Source organism: Gymnoscopelus braueri, assembly GCF_963280865.1.
Source record: "Gymnoscopelus braueri genome assembly, chromosome: 3".
In the NCBI taxonomy this organism is placed as follows: domain Eukaryota; kingdom Metazoa; phylum Chordata; class Actinopteri; order Myctophiformes; family Myctophidae; genus Gymnoscopelus; species Gymnoscopelus braueri.
In genome coordinates this window covers 6,625,276-6,643,677 of record NC_137612.1, presented here as the reverse complement: position 1 = coordinate 6,643,677, position 18,402 = coordinate 6,625,276, and the positions used below count along the sequence as shown (strand labels likewise).

Below are 18,402 nucleotides of genomic sequence, written 5' to 3'. Positions count from 1 at the left end.
GAGAGCAACAGAAGGCCAGACAAGTTATCTACATATTTACAAATTACCTGAGATAATAAAAAAACTAAAAAACTAAACTAAGGTGCCTGAGCATAGCAGCAATGTATTGTATACTGTGCATGTTATACTTATACTGTGCATGATAGACAAAGGACGTTAAGGTGCTTAGAGGAAAAGGAGCACAATAAAAAGACCCAAAAAAAGTCAGTGCGTTATACAAGGGATTAAGGTGCAAAAGGTCAGTGCGTGTCCACCTAGAGTGGACTGACCCTAGTATAATCCGCATGTAGCTCCATGAGGGAGTGCAACAAAAGTCATTTGTACCTGGTGTAGTCCACAGGTGTGTCCGAGGGGGGGCTAAAGTCCAAGTAATTGTCCCTGGTATAATCCACAGGTGTGTTCAGGAAGAGCCAGAAAAGTCTGCGCCGCCTGCTGTCAGGCTGCTGAACTCATCCAGGCTTATGCCCCATTCAGCATTCTGACAGCAGTTGGATTGAAACTACACCAAAATCTGGTGGTGGAACTCTTGATACTGCGGTAGAGCCCCTTGCCCGGTCGCGGTCGTTGTAGGGGGTTGAACAGTCTGTGACTTGGGTGGTGCTTGTCCTTGATGATGCCCTTGGCTTTGACCACGCACCGCTTTTTGTACAGTTCCTGGAGCGCTGGGAGCTCGATTCCCATTATCCGCTCTGCCGATCGCACTACTCGTTGTAGGCTGACCTTTTCTCGGGCAGTGCAGTTCCCGTACCAGGCCGTGACACAGCCTGTTAGGATGCCTTCAACAGAACTGTTGTAGTACAGCCTGAGGATGCGACGTCCTACTCCGAGCTTCTTCAGGCGGCGGAGCCAGTACAGTCGCTGCTGAGCCTTTTTCCTCACGTGTGTGGAGTGCGTCTCCCATTTGAGGTCCTCCTCGATGTGTACTCCGAGGAACTTGAACTCGCTGACCCTTTCCACTGCAGCACCGTCGATGAGGATGGGCGCATGGTCTCTCCGCGGCCTCCTGAAGTCCACGATCAGTTCTTTGGTCTTGTCGACGTTAAGAGAGAGGTTGTTCTCACGGCACCAGTGTGCCAGTGATTTGATCTCCTCTCTGTAGTCAGACTCGTCGTTGTTGACGATTCGGCCTATCACTGTCGTGTCGTCCGCGTACTTTATGATGGTGTTGGAGACATGTGTGGCTATGCAGTCATACGTGTACAGGGAGTAGAGGAGAGGGCTCAGCACGCATCCCTGGGGTGCTCCGGTGTTGAGGGTCAGGGGGTCGGATGTGATGCTGCCCATTCTCACCACCTGATGTCGGTTGGACAAGAAGTCCTGTATCCAGTCGCACATGCTTGGGTGTAGCCCTAGGTGTCTGAGCTTTTTGTCAAGTATTGCTGGGACAATGGTGTTGAATGCTGAGCTGTAGTCCACGAACAGCATACGTACATATTTGTCCTTCAGCAGCTTGTTGTCCATGTGCGAGAGGACGGTGTGGAGAGCCATGGCAATAGCGTCGTCGGTGGATCTGTTTTTGCGGTATGCATACTGCCACGGATCCAGCGAGGCAGGTAGCGTGGAGCTGATGTATTCCCTCACCAGTTTCTCGAAACACTTGCTGACGATCGGGGTGAGAGCAACAGGTCTCCAGTCGTTCAGGCATGTCACTTTGGCCTTTTTGGGAATGGGCACAATGGTTGACATTTTGAACCCTGCAGGGACCACAGCCAGGGAGAGGGAGAGGTTAAAGATGTCAGCGAAGACACCCGCCAGCTGGTCTGCACATGTCTTAAGGACCCGGCCTGGAATCCCATCAGGTCCGGCTGCCTTGTGGATGTTGACCCGTGTGAAGGCTGTACGCACTTCTCTCTCCGAGATGGTTAGAGGAGGGTTCTCCTCTGCTGGTGCTGCTGATGGCCCTGCTTGGCTGCAGCGGTTGGAGCTGATCTCAAACCGGCCGTAGAAAGTGTTCAGTTCGTTGGGGAGGGAGGCAGGCGGGTTCACCTCGCTTCTGGTTCTTGTTTTGCAGTCTGTCAAGGTGTGTACTGCCTGCCATGTGCTCCTGATGTCGCCACTGCTGAGTTTGTCTTGCATCTTTTTTGTGTAGGCCTTTTTCGCCTTCCTGATGGCGCTGTTTAGGGCCGCGCGCGTCGTGTTGCGCGTTTCCACGTCGCCAGATTTGAAACCAGCGTCCCGTTCATGCAGATGTGCACGTACTCCGCTGTCCATCCATGGTTTCTGATTGGGATAGATCCGAACTGTCTTTTTTGGGACTATGTCATCTATGCACTTGCTGATAAAGCCAGTGACTGAGTCTGAGAGTTCGTTGATGTTATTCCCAGCGGCGTTCTTAAACATCCCCCAGTCAGTCTGGTAGAAGCAGGATTGTAGCATAGCGTCTGTGTCCTCAGACCAGATTCGGATTTCCTTCTCAACGACCGGCTCCCTTTTTAGCCTCTGTTTGTAGGCAGGTAGCAGCTGGATGGCGTCGTGGTCAGAGCTTCCTAGCGGTGGGCGGCGGAGAGCTTTGTATCCATCCTTGAAGGGCGTGTAGCAGTGGTCAAGAATATTGTCACCACGGGTACTGCAGGCGACATGCTGGTGGAATTTGGGAAAGACCTTTTTTAAGTCTGTCCGGTTGAAGTCGCCTAGGCAGATGACTGCGCAGTCCGGGTGGCGATTTTCTTGTGCACTGATCGCCTGGTGTAATTCCCTCATAGCTGTGTCCTTATTAGCTCCAGGATGAATGTAAACAACGGCTACAATCACGATGCTGAAGTCGCGTGGTAGGTAGAAAGGACGGCAGGCTATGATTAAAAGTTCAAGGTCTGGTGAGCAGTGACTGTCTAGGATTTTAACATCTTTGCACCAGTTGTTGTTGATCAAGGCACAAACTCCCCCCCCACGTTGCTTACCGCTCAGTACAGGATCTCTGTCCTTCCTATACGCGGTGAAGCCAGGAGGAGTGATAGAAGAATCAGATGCTAACTCCGTTAGCCACGTCTCTGTTAGCACAACAATACTAGTCCTCCTCGTCTCTGCGTTGTATTTAACGCGCGCCAGTAAGTCGTCCATAGTGGTCACTGTTCTTGATTCACACAGAGATCTAACGTTCGCTAGCAGGATTGAAGGCAGTGCAGGTTTATATCCACGTTTTGTTGTTCTTACGAGAACTCCCGCTCTAGTGCCTCTTCGCCACGGTCTTTTTCGTCGGGGGTTTGTTGATCCAGCCGTTGTTATACCATGCTTAAGCTTGCAAATATATATTGCTAATAAATATATATTCTAATCCAATCTAAGAGTTGTCTGACTGAAATAAAATAAATTCATGAATGTGTCACAGCATTGATTATTCTGTTATTAAATTGCTGTAAAATAACTACAAATGCAAATTTGAACAAAATGATCGCTTTCACAAGGTATTATATTCTCCACAACACTTGTATTCCCCCTACAGTATCTTGACAAATGGTTTATTCCCTCCCCGGTTCATTAGGTCAGCACAGGTGCAATGCATTATTGTTAATTAGCAGCAGAAATTGTGGCAGACAGTTGTTTACTTTTAGTAAAATAATACTATGACTATCCACTGTTGGACTAATCATCATGCCTGTTTTCATTAAGTTCATCTTAAGGTAAGACTTGTCTTTCTTATTTTTTTGCTTCCTTGTTGTGGATGTCTGTGTGCCATCAAATGTATATAAATGTATATGCTCACTTTTAAGGCATTATAGGCTTAGGGTACTGCTGGCTTATTCTCTTCAATTTGTATTTGCTGCGTTTGGAGTGAAACTGCTCTGGTCTGTAACTGGTCTGTTCATGTGATACTGTTGTGTTTTGTTGTTGCATAGTAGGCTATAGCTCCATTAAGAACCTCTCACTCCGCTATACAGCTCCGAGATGAGGTTCTATGTTGATGTCACCCAGAATTGGTGGAACGGCCGCAAAGGCTCCGCTGTTTACCCTTTTGTCAACATCGTATCCCAAAACTAATGGTAGATTCCACACCGCACAGATGTTTAATGTTTAGTTCGGGGCATAATATTTTAGGTCCGGAGCGAAACTACCAGTTTAAATCGCTTATTTAGTCAGCCTGTGGCCATGTTTCCCATTGTAGCCGAAACCGGGAGCAGTACTGGCAGCGGACATAGGGGGCTTTTCCGGGTTGAATGGGAAATAATACTATAAATAATAATTGAATGGGAAATGATACTGTTGTGTTTTGTTGTTGCATAGGCTAATGAATAGATTCAGTCAAATCCCCCCACCCCCCCCACCCCCGACAACTGTCCAACTGTCCATACTGTTGGATCGTCACAAACTGCGCTGAGGCTGTGATTAGGCGTCTGATATTGCTTAACAAAAGACTGGGCAAGTAGGCAGGCAGGGCAGCTATTCACACCATCAACCTTCACTGAAACGACTCGAGTCCATAAATAGTTTCATGTGTCTCAGCGTTTGAGAGATATTTAACTTAAGGTTTGAATTAAGGGCAAGCCCCATTGTCTCATGCTGTAGACTATACGTTTGAATATTTCAATATTATTTGATGTATTTCTGTTTGTAGTAGAGGGATGAGACTGCATTTGAAAGGGCTTTATGTTGTACTTTGATTTGTCAACTGTGTCAACTGTGCTGTTCTGCGTGTGGAGTGTTTGCCTGGAGGCGGACAACGGGGCATCGCGACACCTGTCAATATTTTGATGAAAATGAAGGCAAAAATAAAAATTAAATAACATAAAAATCCCCAGAAAAAAAGTAACAAAAACCCGGAAAAAATACAAAAATGATCGCACGCACGTGGTCTGGGCACATGCGTGCCCACCCGCTCCTGCCTAGGCCCAGCTTATGCTAGCGTTCTGGCTACGCCACTGGTTTCATTTAAATTATCTATGTAGTTCTGTAATGTAATGTAATGTAGTTCTGTAACTAGAGAACATACAATACTTTTGATTACAGACCTGCACTGGTATATCTCTATACCTACAGTAGATATTATACTGAACAAATTCAACAAAATGACTGACCATATCCAGTGGTTTAAAGTAACTAAGTACATTTACTTATAATACTATACGTAAGTACAATTTTGGGGTATTTGTACTTTACTTTACTTTACTTTACTTTACTTTACTTTACTTTACTTTACTTTACTTTACTTTACTTTACTTTACTATCTACAAGCTCACATTGTGAGCTTGTAGATCTGCTATTCTCAAGTCTTTTATACATTAGAAAACTTGAAATGGGACATTCTGCATAATGAGTAAATTTTGTTGCCAATACTTTTGTACTTTTACTCAAGTAAATTTTGTATTGCGGACTTTTACTTGTAACAGAGTATTTCTATAGTGCCGTATTGATCCTTTTACTTAAGTAAAAAATGTAGTACTTTTTCCACCACTGACCATATCTGACCAAATCATTTGAAACAATAAAATGTTCTTAGGTCGGGGTCTCAGAGATAAAATAAATAAATAGCCTAATAACAATATCAGATGGGGGTTCGTGGCTTATAATTGTGGGTCCTTGAAATTATAAATGTTCATAATCACTGAACTACTACATGACTGTATGCTGTATTAAAAATGACCCAGCAGCATCAAACTGACCTGTTTATCGACCCGCTGGATGCGGTTGTTGGCCAGGTTGACCCAGCGGAGCTCCGTGGCGTTGCGGAACGGCTCGGCCGTCACCGCCGAGATGTAGTTGTTCTGCAGGTACAGGTAGTGGACATGGGACGGGATGGCAGGGATCACCCGGAGGTTGCGGTTCTCGCAGTAGAGGGCGCTGGGGAAGGACGGCGGGCAGAAGCACTCCCGGGGGCAGTCGTCGGGGAACATGGAGAGGGGCCTCAGGATGGGCGGGGGGAAGTCCGTGGGCTCCTGCGGCTCCTCGGGGTCCAGGGGCCTCAGGGGCCTCAGTGGGGCGGAGGGAGAGGGCTTTCGGACAGGCGGGGGCTTCCTACTGGAGGGAGGGCGCTTGGTGGGCTTCGTGGGCTTCTTGGGCCGAGGTCTCTGGGTGAACACCGCCCCCATCAGGAGGAACAGCGCCAATGCAGAGAAGAGTCCCACACCGGCCTTCATGGTCCTGTGGTGGTAAAGTGAGAGAGAGAGAGAGAGAGAGAGTTTATAAGTGGTGTAGAGTAACTAAGTACATTTACTCAAGTACTGTACTTAAGTACAATTTTGAGGTCTTTTATTTACTTTACTGGAGTATTTCGTACACCTCCAAGGCAAATATTGTACTTTCACTCCACTATCTATACTTTGTAGATTTTGATTATTATTACAAAACATACGTTAACCACTTCAGCCCTACATACATTTCGTCCGTTTGAAAATAGCCGATCTACAAGCTCACAATGCGTCGCATCGGGACGCATTGTGAGCTTGTAGATCTGCTATTTAAAAAAGTATATATATACATTTTATACATATGATACCGTGTGAAATGAGACATTCTGCATGAGTACTTTTATACTTTCGGTACTTTAAGTATATTTTGATGCCAATACTTTTGTACTTTTACTCAAGTAAATTTTGATTACCGGACTTTTACTTGTAACAGAGTGCTTCTACGTTGCAGTATTGATACTTTTACTTAAGTAAAGAAATGTTGTACTTTTCCCGCCACTGTATTTAGATCAGTTGAAACGACAAAATAAACGCAATGACCTCAATAGCCAGGGTTGCCAGGTCTGCTTATTATAATTTCCCCGCAAGATTTTATTTGAAAATAGCCGATCTGCAAGCTCACAACGCGGCGACGCGTTGTGAGCTTGTAGATCTGCTATTTTCAAATAGCTGATGTGTTATGTTAAAGTGCTCATGTGGCCCATTGTCGCTTCTTTTGAGCTGGTTTTCCTAGACCTGTTTGCTTGTTTCTCTCACAGAATCTGGCAACACTGTCAAGAGCTGCAGCTCACTCTAAGAGTTAACACTTAGATACAGATATTATCATATTACCGAAAACATCAAGCAAGCATTCCAAATCGAAACATCATTCCCTGGGGGAAAATTCAGGCCTGACCATATATAGTAGAATACCTCGTCATGCTTGTTAAAATAAAATACACTGGCCTCACACTGAAACATCCTCTCACGGGAAAACACTCCTCCGACTTAAAACATAGCAATAAATTAAGCTTGGGAAAGTACAGTGTTGACATTGCAAAAAAAAAGAAAAACACAAACAACAGTTCCACTAGCCAGTTCCAAATTGAAAAAAACATCTCCCACTCTGTTGGTCTCAGATGGCTCATTTGGGGCCAGAAAGCGGGCAGTGCCATCCAGACTTTGCCCGCTACGTCTCCCAGTCAGTGATGCACTGACCAGCACTGGTGTAAAGTAACTAAGTACATCTACTCAAGTACTGTACTTAAGTACGATTAAGAGGTCTTTTTTTTTTTACTTCACTGGAGTATTTCCAATTTTCAGTACTTGGGTTACTTCTACTCCACTACATCTCAGAGGCAAATATTATACTTTTACCCCACTACAATTATTTGAAAACTTTAGGGTTACTTTTATAGATTTAGATTATTATAACAAAACATACATTTACCACTTCAGCCTTATATACATTTTGGCCATTTGAAAAAAAGCCGACCTACAAGCTCACAATGCGCCGCGATGCGAAGCATTGTGAGCTTGTATATCGGCTATTTTCAAAAGATTTTAATATATTTTACACATTTTGAAAACTTGTGAACTTGATACTTTTGTACTTTTACTCAAGTACATTTTGTAATCCGGTCTTTTACTTGTAACAGAGTATTTCTACATGCAGTATTGATAAAACATGTGAGTAGGCCTACTTATTCCACCCCTGGATGCACTGACCAGGAAAGTCCTCCAGTTTGATTTGGATGCGGCTGAGATGCCATCACCACCACCAGCTTGTTATTCGTGCAAATTGCGCGCTCCACTCCCTCACAAGTTCCTTGTCACTCAAATCCATTTAGCCTAAATCTACCCTACAGTATAACACCAGCAATCACTGACCAGTGACCACATCACAGCGCCCACTGGCATCCATAACAGTATATAACCCACCTTCATAGCCCACCCTCCTCACCTCGTGCACCACCACAGCTGATGATGGCTTCACATACACATGAACAGGCCATTAAAGGGATAGTTCACCCAAACAAACAAAAAACTTCTATAGAAAAAAGTCATTTTGGGGGTGAACTATCTCTTTAAAGTGATGGACAACATCCCTCCATCCCTTTACATGTGTACTTTATTGCCCTGCAGATCTCCAAACACAACATCTATAAGAAACACATGTGTTGTATTGGCTGTTATAAAGTGCAGAGCAGCAGAGTGGGCGGGGTGGTATTTCCAAGAGGGATTAAATATTAAAACTATTTAACTAATGTTAGAGGTTCTGTACAAGCAGTCTAACCACTAACCAAGTCTAAGACATGGTTTTCATTAGCCTGGTTCCAGACGAATCTGCCTTTGCAAAATTGCATCGCACTTTAGCCCTCGGCAGATTAGGTCTGGCCCCCCTCCATAGAGATTCCATTTCTCTCCCTCCGCAGTTGTGCGGAACCAACCAGGGCCCAGTATCCAAATGTGGGCGGGCTTATCACCTTATTTGGAGCAATGACGTACAGTGGTTACCTGCTGACCTATACGCCCCAGTCTCTGAAAGGTACCTACCAGGACTCACCTAACCCTAGGTTGTGAAAGGTTGGGGGTGTGGCTATGGCTTGGAGGTGTGTCTTGCGCTGTAATACAGTAGGTGGACAGTAGGTGGCATAAGAGAGCTAAAATGTTTGCAGAGGAAAGAAATTACTCTAGATTACATTACATTAAGGTATATGTCTATTTGTGAATTGATTAATTTAAGTAAATACATTGATACATTAATGTAATTCACAATCCTTAAATCTTATAATTTAAATGCCTGCTCATCTGCCATCTCTGTCCCAAAAATAATCTGTGGGCTAATAATAATAATAATAATAATAATAATAATAATAATAATAATAATAATAATAATAATACAAAATCTAGATTATTTAATTGTTCAATTATTTTATTTTTTTAAGTAACTAAAAAGTAATATGTAATATTAATCTATTGCAGAATGTCCCGTTTTTTACCACAATATAAAAATACTCTGTTACAAGTAAGTAAATACATTGATTCATTAAAGTATATTACTCCTATACAGATACAAAGTATTGGCATCAAACTATGTGCTTAGTTCGTTTTCAAATAATTGTAGTGGAGTAAAATAACTTACTTTACACCACATCTAATTAGTATTATTAAAGATAGATTGTAACATCTACAAAGTACATCTTGTGCGACTGTGTGTGTGTGTGTGTGTGTGTGTGTGTGTGTGTGTGTGTGTGTGTGTGTGTATAAAACATATTTTGAAAGTAGCAGATCTACAAGCTCACATTGCCACCCCAAATGTAAATAAAGTATTCAATGAAACAGTCTTATATATTATTATTTTTTCTCGCATCACACATGCTGTGTAGTATATATCCTAATTGTTTCCTTTGTAAATGAGACAGCCCAGTTAGTGTAGAGGTTAAGACTAACGGCCAGCAATTTTACGGCCCGCGTTCGAATCCCACGCAAGGAGCATGATCGTAACTCGAATCGTAATTAGTGATTTAAACAGTGTATTTTCAAACATTTTACAGTGGTGTAGAGTAACAAATTACATTTACTGAAGTACTGTACATAAGTAAAAATAGCCGCTCTACAAGCACGGCATAGTACAATATTTGCCTCTGAGATGTAGTGGAGTAGAAGTAAAAGTATTGAAAATTGGAAATACTCCAGTAAAGTAAAATTACCTCAAAATTACAGTACTTGAGTAAATGTACTTAGTTACTTTACACCACTGCGAGTATTTATAAACATACTTGTGTGAATTACGGAGAAATCTGAATGAAGTCTTGTTTGGGGAGGCGCTACGCACTTATGGATTATGGATCTCTTTGTGTCAGTCGTGCAACCTATTTTTGGTGCGCAATACCGCCCGCCAAACGAAGTATATACACAATTGAAACCTAGCTGAGCGCACGGCACGAGAGAGATGTTTGAAAATACACTGTTTAAATCACTAATTACGATTCGAGTTACGATCATGCTCCTTGCGTGGGATTCGAACGCGGGCCGTAAAATTACTGGCCGTTAGTCTTAACCTCTACACTAACTGGGCTGTCTCATTTACAAAGGAAACAATTAGGATATATACTACACAGCATGTGTGATGCGAGAAAAAATAATAATATATAAGACTGTTTCATTGAATACTTTATTTACATTTGGGGTGGCAATGTGAGCTTGTAGATCTGCTACTTTCAAAATATGTTTTATACACACACACACACACACACACACACACACACACACACACAAACACACAGACGGATGCAATGCGCAGTGTTTGAAAACTAGTTAGGCTACTATTACTTTGCAGATTTTGATTATTATTACAAAACATACATTAACCACTTCAGCCTTATATAAACATTGTCTATTTTAAAAATAGCAGAACTAAGCTACATGTTGTAAGCTTGTAGATCTGCTATTTTCAATTTTAACATAACATGTGAAACAGGACTTTCTTTATAATGAGTACTTTTAATTTTGATACCAAGCGCCACCTGGTGGCTGAACGGCCACACTAAACGTTCTAATCCTTGCAATGGGAGGCGCTAAGATTCTGTGGGCGTCAACTTTTAAAGGTATGTTTAGGTACCTCTGAGGTCCAATAGGCGGCAATAGGCGGCCGTTTGAAGATCGCGCATGAACGAACAGGTAACCACTGTACAAGGAAGCACTGCTCTGATTGGTTCGTGAACAAGGAAGCACTGCTCTGATTGGTTTACTGTAGGTCTAACCAATAGAGTCCGTTTGGATCTTTTTGTAACCGCCCCTTGGAAAAAAATCTATCGTTGATAGGGACCAGACTAATATCCACGCAGTGTGTCGTGTGATATTGTCTGGCCACGCGAGGCTAGGTTTTCATGTGTGTTTTCATCTGTCCCAGCGTTAAAGGAGTAGTTCACCCAAATGACTTATTTTCTATCAGTTACACACTCCATGAAGCCTTAAATTCATGGAGATAATTTTGTTTTTGTTGCATTCCTGAGCCAATAATTCGTTGACCGGGTGGCTGGTCAGTAGGAGACTCAATGTCATCAAATTATTGGTTTAGGTTATTGTTATTGAGTTATTAAGGTTATTGGTTTAATGTGACAAAAGCAAAAACATCTCCATGAATTCAAGGCTTCATGGGGTGTGTAATTGATAGAATTTGGCATTTTTGGGGTGTACTACTCCTTTAAGGAACAGAAGGAGGAGTTGGAGAAAGTGGAAGAGAGAGACAGACAGACAGACAGACTGAGAGAGAGACAGACAGCCTAAGAGAGAGACAGACAGAGAGACTTAGAGAGACAGACAGACAGAGAGACTAAGAGAGAGACAGACAGACAGAGAGACTAACAGAGAGACAGACAGACAGACAGACAGACAGACAGACAGACAGACAGACAGACAGACAGACAGACAGACAGACAGACAGACAGACAGACAGACAGACAGACAGACAGACAGACAGAGAGAGTAAGAGAGAGACAGACAGACAGAGAGAGAGAGAGACAGACAGACTGAGAGAGAGACAGACAGACAGACAGACAGACAGACAGACAGACAGACAGACAGACTAAGAGAGATACAGAGAGAGAGAGAGACAGACAGACAGACAGACTAAGAGACAGACAGACAGACAGACAGACAGACAGACAGACAGGCTAAGAGAGATACAGAGAGAGAGAGAGAGAGATACAGAGAGAGAGAGAGAGAGAGAGAGAGAGAGAGAGAGAGAGATGCAATGAGAGGCAGTATAATATTTGACTTGATGTAATTAGAGAGAACTGGGCAGATATTGACACAGGGGGAAAGAGAGAGAGAGAGAGAGAGGGGAGGACAGACTGGAGGAGAAAGCCTCCATTGTCAGTGCCGGTCCAGAGGGAGTAGTTATAGCATGGAAAATGGTTCTGGAAGGTTATGGCTCTTTGACCCTTGGGAGGTCCAGAGAAAAACACGGAATTCTAAAGAGAGACAGACAATGACGGAATCAGCGCACAATTACAATCACACATAAACCACACACATATATCACTGCTGTTCAGTGGTGTAAAGTAACAAAGTACATTTACTCAAGTACTGTACTTAAGTACAATTTTGAGGTATTTGTACTTTACTTGAGTATTTCCAATTTCCAATACTTTTACTTCTACTCCACTACTCATCTCAGAGGCAAATATTGTACTTTTACTCCACTACAATTATGTGAAAACTTTAGTTACTTTTCAGATATAAATTATTACATTATAAAACATACATTAACCTACATTAACATACATTAATTAATTTTATACCTAGGCTATTTGAAAATAGCCGATCTGCAAGCAAACATTTTTGTACTTCTACTTTTGGTACTTTAAGTACATTTTGATGCCAATACTTTTGTACTTTTACTCAAGTAAATTTTGAACACCAGACTTTTACTTGTAACAGAGTACTTCTAAATTGCAGTAGTGATACTTTTACTTAAGTAAAACATTTGAGTACTTTTTCCACCACTGTTCAGTGTGGGACCACATCACCTCTGTACTTGGCCTCGATTTTTTTGGCTCCCAGTCAGACTTAAAACTGATTTTAATGTTTCTTTGTTTCTAAAGCCTTGAATGGATTAGCATCACCCTATATCCCCCCCCCCCCCCCCCCGATCCTCACTCGATCCTCTGACCAGATGCTTGTTATGATCCTGTGAACCAGTGGTGTTGTAAAGTAACACTTTGAGGCATTTTACTTTCCTGGAGTATTTCCAAATTTCTGTACTTTTACTTTTTCTACTCCATTACATTTCAGAGGCAAATACATTACTTTTACTAATGACTCCACTACAATTATTGGACAACTTTAGTTACTAGTTACTTTGAAAGATTAGTTAGATTTGAAATATTATTACAAAACATACATCAACCACTTCAGCCCTATACTTCGGCTATTTGAAATTTTGCCGATCTACAAGCTCGTCGCGATGCGACGCGTTGTGAGCTTGTGGATCTGCTATTTTCAAATGATTGTACTGTATACATTTTGAAAACATGAAACGGAAGATTTCTGCCATGAGTACTTTTACTTTTGGTACTTTAAGTACATTTAGATACCAATACTTTTGTACTATTACTCAAGTACATTTTGAATTCCGGACTTTTATTTGTAACAGAGTATTTCTTCCACCACTGCTGTGAACCCGGTTGAAGTAAAAGGGTGATCATGCTTTTTTTTTCTTTTTTTTGTTGCTGCCCCAAAAACTACGGAATATCCTTCCTACCCTTTCCTGATAGGTCTGCTCCCTCTCTGGACACTTTTAATTAAGATTCAAAACATGTCATGCACAAACATATTTGTTTTATCTTCTTTGTGTTATTGTATATATCTAAAGTGGTTTCACTGTCATGTCTGTTATATTTTATGCGGTTTTCGTTGCTGTACAGCACTTTGGGTAACTTTGGTTGTTGTTAAATGTGCTTTATGAATAAAATGTACTTAAATTGACTTGACTAGACATGATTTAATTAACATGTATAAAGGGAGAACTCACTTAAAAAGACACATCCAACATTTTGAACTTGTACCAGGAAATTAGCGAGTGGTTGCAAACTTGACATGAGCCGTTAAATGAACAAACGCGGTACGTATGCTAAGCAGATGTGTGCACTATAGTGGAGCCTGTCTCAGCTCTGTGTACACAATAGAGTGATCTGCATGGACGTTGCACAGGGAATGCTCTCAAAACGGAACAATGAGATGATGACTGTTGGGTGGATGCCTATAGTGTGGTTTGGGTGCATTAGTTAGAGTGTACACACACACATACTGTATGCACACACACACACACACACACGCACACACGTACACGCACGCACACACGCACGCACGCACACACGCACGTACGCACACACACACATGCACACACACACACACACACACACACACACACACACACACACACGCATGCATGCACACACAGAGGACTGGAAGGGGATATTATGCAGATGTTTTACTTTAACCAACTGGATGAAGGACTGTTGTATTGCCATGGAAATGAACTGCTCTGAGTGATGAGGGACCGAAGGAAATACATCTCCTCCACTGCATGCCTGCACGAGGAGAGGCTAACATTTCTTTATGTATGATATTTCTTCTTCAACGAACATGTGTGTGTGTGTGTGTGTGTGTGTGTGTGTGTGTGTGTGTGTGTGTGTGTGTGTGTGTGTGTGTGTGTGTGTGTGTGAGAGCATGTGTGTAAGCATATGTGTGTGGGTGTGTGTGTGTGTGTGTGTGTGTGTGTGTGTGTGTGTGTGTGTGTGTGTGTGTGTGTGTGTGTGTGTGTGTGTGACTGCTATTTCGCATACGCACATCTGCAGTAAGCACACGCACACACACACACACACACACACACACACACACACACACACACACACACACACACACACACACACACACACACACACACACACACACACACACACACACACACACACACACACATGCATGTTTGGCCGCTTCACACGCAGCCAGCTGTGCATTTGTTGCCTAGTATCAACATCAATCTTTTCGCAAAATAATCACAAAACAAACTGCCAAAATACACAAATATACCATTAAATTGTAATCACTTGGCTTTTCTTAGAAAAATAGCTTATTGCCTATTTAGATAAACATCAAACATTATCATGAGTCATGGGACGGGAACGAAGCATATGAGAGAGAGAGAGAGAGAGAGAGAGAGAGAGAGAGAGGGGGGGGTGCAGCCAGGAAAAACAGTCATGAACTTTTTCTCCCGGCAGGCTGATCATGATGATGAGGATGATGATGGTGATGATGATGATGATGGCGTTCCCTGGCACTGCCCCGTACCGTGTGATTCCACTTTTCCTCCCCAGTCATCCAGAACCTCCCAGTCCAGACGCAGCTATAGAGCTCACAGGGAGGGTGTCCCGCCTGACTGCCTAAGTTCCTTCCTCTTCCTGTGCTGTTGTCATGACTACTGTAACAGTCTAAGCCCGCAACTCTGCTCTCAGTGATGAAGAGATGATGTGTTGCTGGCCCCGTCCGTCGCCTTGCTTGACGAACAAGCACATCGCTCACTTCAATGGGGCATTAATACACTGCAGGTTCACGACTTCCCACTAAAACATTGCTTTCCCAGGCACGGCTACAGAATACAGTCGGAGGCATTTACAGATGTCCCTCCTTTGGCCTCCTCCCATCTTCTATATCCTACATCACTGTTATTTGGATTACCAAATGTTTCCTCTTGTGGGCTGGGCCACAGCTGACGCTGGACCAGATCAGACTTGTTATGTTGACTAAATATTTATCCGCGATTAGGTGTTCTGGATGGAGAGATGTATTACCAGCAGTGGTGGAAAAAACATACTCAAATTTTGGACTTAAAAAAAAGTATCAATACTGCAATGTAGAAATACTCGGTCCGGAATAAAAAAATTACTTGAGTAAAAGTACGAAAGTATTGGGATCAAAATATAGTGAAAGTTCCTAAAGTAGAAGTATTCATTATGCAGAAGGTCCCATTTCAAGTTTTCTAAATGTATACAAGTCTTTTCAAAATAGCCGATCTACAAGCTCACAACGCGTCGCGATTTTCAAATAGCCAAAATATATATAGAGCTTAAGTGGTTAATGTATGTTTAGTAATAATAATCTACAAAACTAAGTAACTAAAGTTTTCATATAATTGTAGTCGAGTAAAAGTGCAATATTTGTCTCTGAGATGTAGTGTAAAGTAGAAGAAAGTAGAAGTAAAAATACTGAATATTGGAAATACTTTAGTAAAGTAAAAATACCTCAAAATTGTACTTAAGTACAGTACTTGAGTAAATGTACTCAGTTACTTTCCACCACTGATTACCAGGGCCAGGCAAGAAAAGAAATATACATTCTTATGTCAAGTGAGTTGAGACTACAGTACCAGCACCCATAAGCACCAAGAGATAAAGGACATCCTGGATGTTTGCATCTAACTCCCGTATATAGGCTCCAGGCAAACTGTCCTCCATCCTGTCTGCAAGCTGCTCAGCCCTGTTTGTCTATTCTGACAGTCACTGGAGTCAGCTAAGCCCAGATCAACATAGATTTCCCCTCACATTCTTTGCTCTCCTGCACATGTACCCATAGAGGAATTTTTTATCAACACTCAATATTGCTCAATATTTTTCTTTTCCAGCCGTTTGCCACGGTCTTGTAAAAACACTTTGCATGCCTGATATTTTTCCATGGTGCAAAATCAAATACTTATTTTCCTCCCTCTCAAGCTGACTTTGGCCACTGGCTGACTCTATGACCCAGCAGAATATCTGTCGTGAAAAGCTGCTTTAGTTAAGAGCGTGCGGTTCGTTTGGCAAAACATGGAATAAAGAAAGAATCAGGACAAAACCATAATGGTTGGATTAAGTGCCTCAACGCACTGACTTTCCGATGTAAACTACAGAACAGCTGGAAGTGGAACAATGTACATTTTCTTCCCCCACCTGCCAAAAAAATCATTACAAACGATGTATTCAAGAGCCAGACCTTCGGAAACTTTCACTGCCCTTACGGTCCTACATCAGCTCTATTCACTCACTGATGAAAAAGGTTAAATAAAATCATACACTCTAAAGTTCAAGAGTATTAATTTAATTCGGTTGGTTTAAAAATGTGACACTTTCCCCCTGCCAGTTAAATTAAGACTCCGAAAAATATAGCAGTGATATGAATGGGGGGAAAAGGTCCTGTAACGCAGCAGCTCCCTGGCAGAGAGTACCCCTCAGTATGGCACAAGGTTTCTATAGAAACACACAGGCATGGCTCAAGCATGCAAGTTTTTCCTCAGGTCCATATTACACACACACCCCTTTCTGTCTCTCTCTCTCTCTCTCTCTCTCTCTCTCTCCCTCTCTCTCTCAAACACACACACACTCTCTGTTTGTATTTCTCTATCATTCTGACACATACACACATACACACACAAACACACATCTGCTCTGCTTATGTGTTGTTATTGAGCGTGTCATTTGTTAGTCAAATAATGCATCTCTTACCTGCCTCTGGTACCTGCCCTGTTTTGTCAAGTCACACGTTTTGTGCCTTTCGTCTCTCTGCCTCTCTCACTCCTGTCCCTACCCCTCCTCTCTCTCTCTCTCTCTCTCTCTCTCTCTCTCTCGCTCCCTCTCGGTCCCCCACCGATCCATCCCTCCCTCCCTCCCTGCCTCCCTCCCTCCCTCTCTTCCTCTCTTCCTCTCTCCCTCCCTCCCTCCCTCTCTCTCTCTCTCTCTCTCTCTCTCTCTCTCTCTCTCTCTCTCTCTCTCTCTCTCTCTCTCTCTCTCTCTCTTGCCTCTCTCTCTCTCTCTCTCTCCTCTCTCTCTCTCTCTCTCTCTCTCTCTCTCTCTCTCTCTCTCTCTCTCTATCTCTCTCTCTCTCTCTCTCTCTCTCTCTCCTCGTTGGAGCAGAAGCCTGCCTGTTGGGTGGGTTCCCTGGTGTTTTTCCCCCCTCATGAAGGTCACAGTGCTCTTTTTCGTTTCTCGTCTCCCCCTTCGCTCCAGCACAGTGAGATTTAATCTACACGACCCATCCACTCTTTTTTAAAGTGTCTTAAACTCCCCGGCTGTCAAACTTTGTTATTCAAACCCTCTACTGTCTGAGCACAGCGTTAGGGAGGGGCTCACATGTGTTGCACTTTGCACACAACTGCATATACAGTGCAAAACATATGAGTGTGCATTTCTGTGTGCATTTGGCGTGCAAGAGTGCATATGCGTGCGTATTTACAGTATAAACAAAGTAGGCTATTATCATTCCATCATGTCGCTGGATAGCATGAGCCTTTGTTGCGTTCCAAATCCTGATTTATACTATCGGAAAATAGCCGATCTACAAGCTCACAGCGTGTCGCGATGCGAAGCGGTCTGAGCTTGTAGATCGGCTATTTTCGGTGCCAAAAAGTATCAACCAAAGTATGACTGTCAGGGAATCCCTGAGGGTCATCTGAGACCCCACACACCCCCATAGCAGTCTGTTCCAACTGTTGCCATCAGGTAAAACGCCTCAAAACCCATGCAGCACAAGCAGACTGAAGAACAGTTTCCTCCCTATAGCTATAGAGCACATAGACGTAATTTACACATCCTACCTGGTTCGCGGTTGTCCACCCCTGTTCTGAATTCCCATAGACGCCTTTAATATCGCGTCAAATAAGAACTGTGTGCCAAAAATAAACAAATGATAATGTTACTTCCGCCGAATTAGTAAAATTTTCGCCAGAAACAGACTGTATCAAATATAAGTGACTGACTATCATAAA

The 18,402-nt window shown here is 42.8% G+C and overlaps 1 protein-coding gene across 2 annotated transcripts in view; it reads right to left on the bottom strand.

The window, feature by feature from the left end:
• The window catches only part of prelp (proline/arginine-rich end leucine-rich repeat protein), a 28,340-nt gene extending 11,065 nt beyond the window's left edge, over positions 1–17,275 (bottom strand). Inside the window, exons 1-2 of one of the 2 annotated variants that reach the window (XM_080425147.1) lie at positions 17,144–17,275; positions 5,595–6,072 (exon numbers count right to left, since the gene is read on the bottom strand). In XM_080425147.1, coding sequence (XP_080281273.1) covers positions 5,595–6,068 — 474 coding nt within the window. In that variant the 5' untranslated portion in view covers positions 6,069–6,072; positions 17,144–17,275. The remainder of the gene's footprint in view (positions 1–5,594; positions 6,073–17,143) is intronic. The other variant, XM_080425148.1, reaches the window with a different exon arrangement.
• Between the last annotated feature and the right edge of the window lie 1,127 nt (positions 17,276–18,402).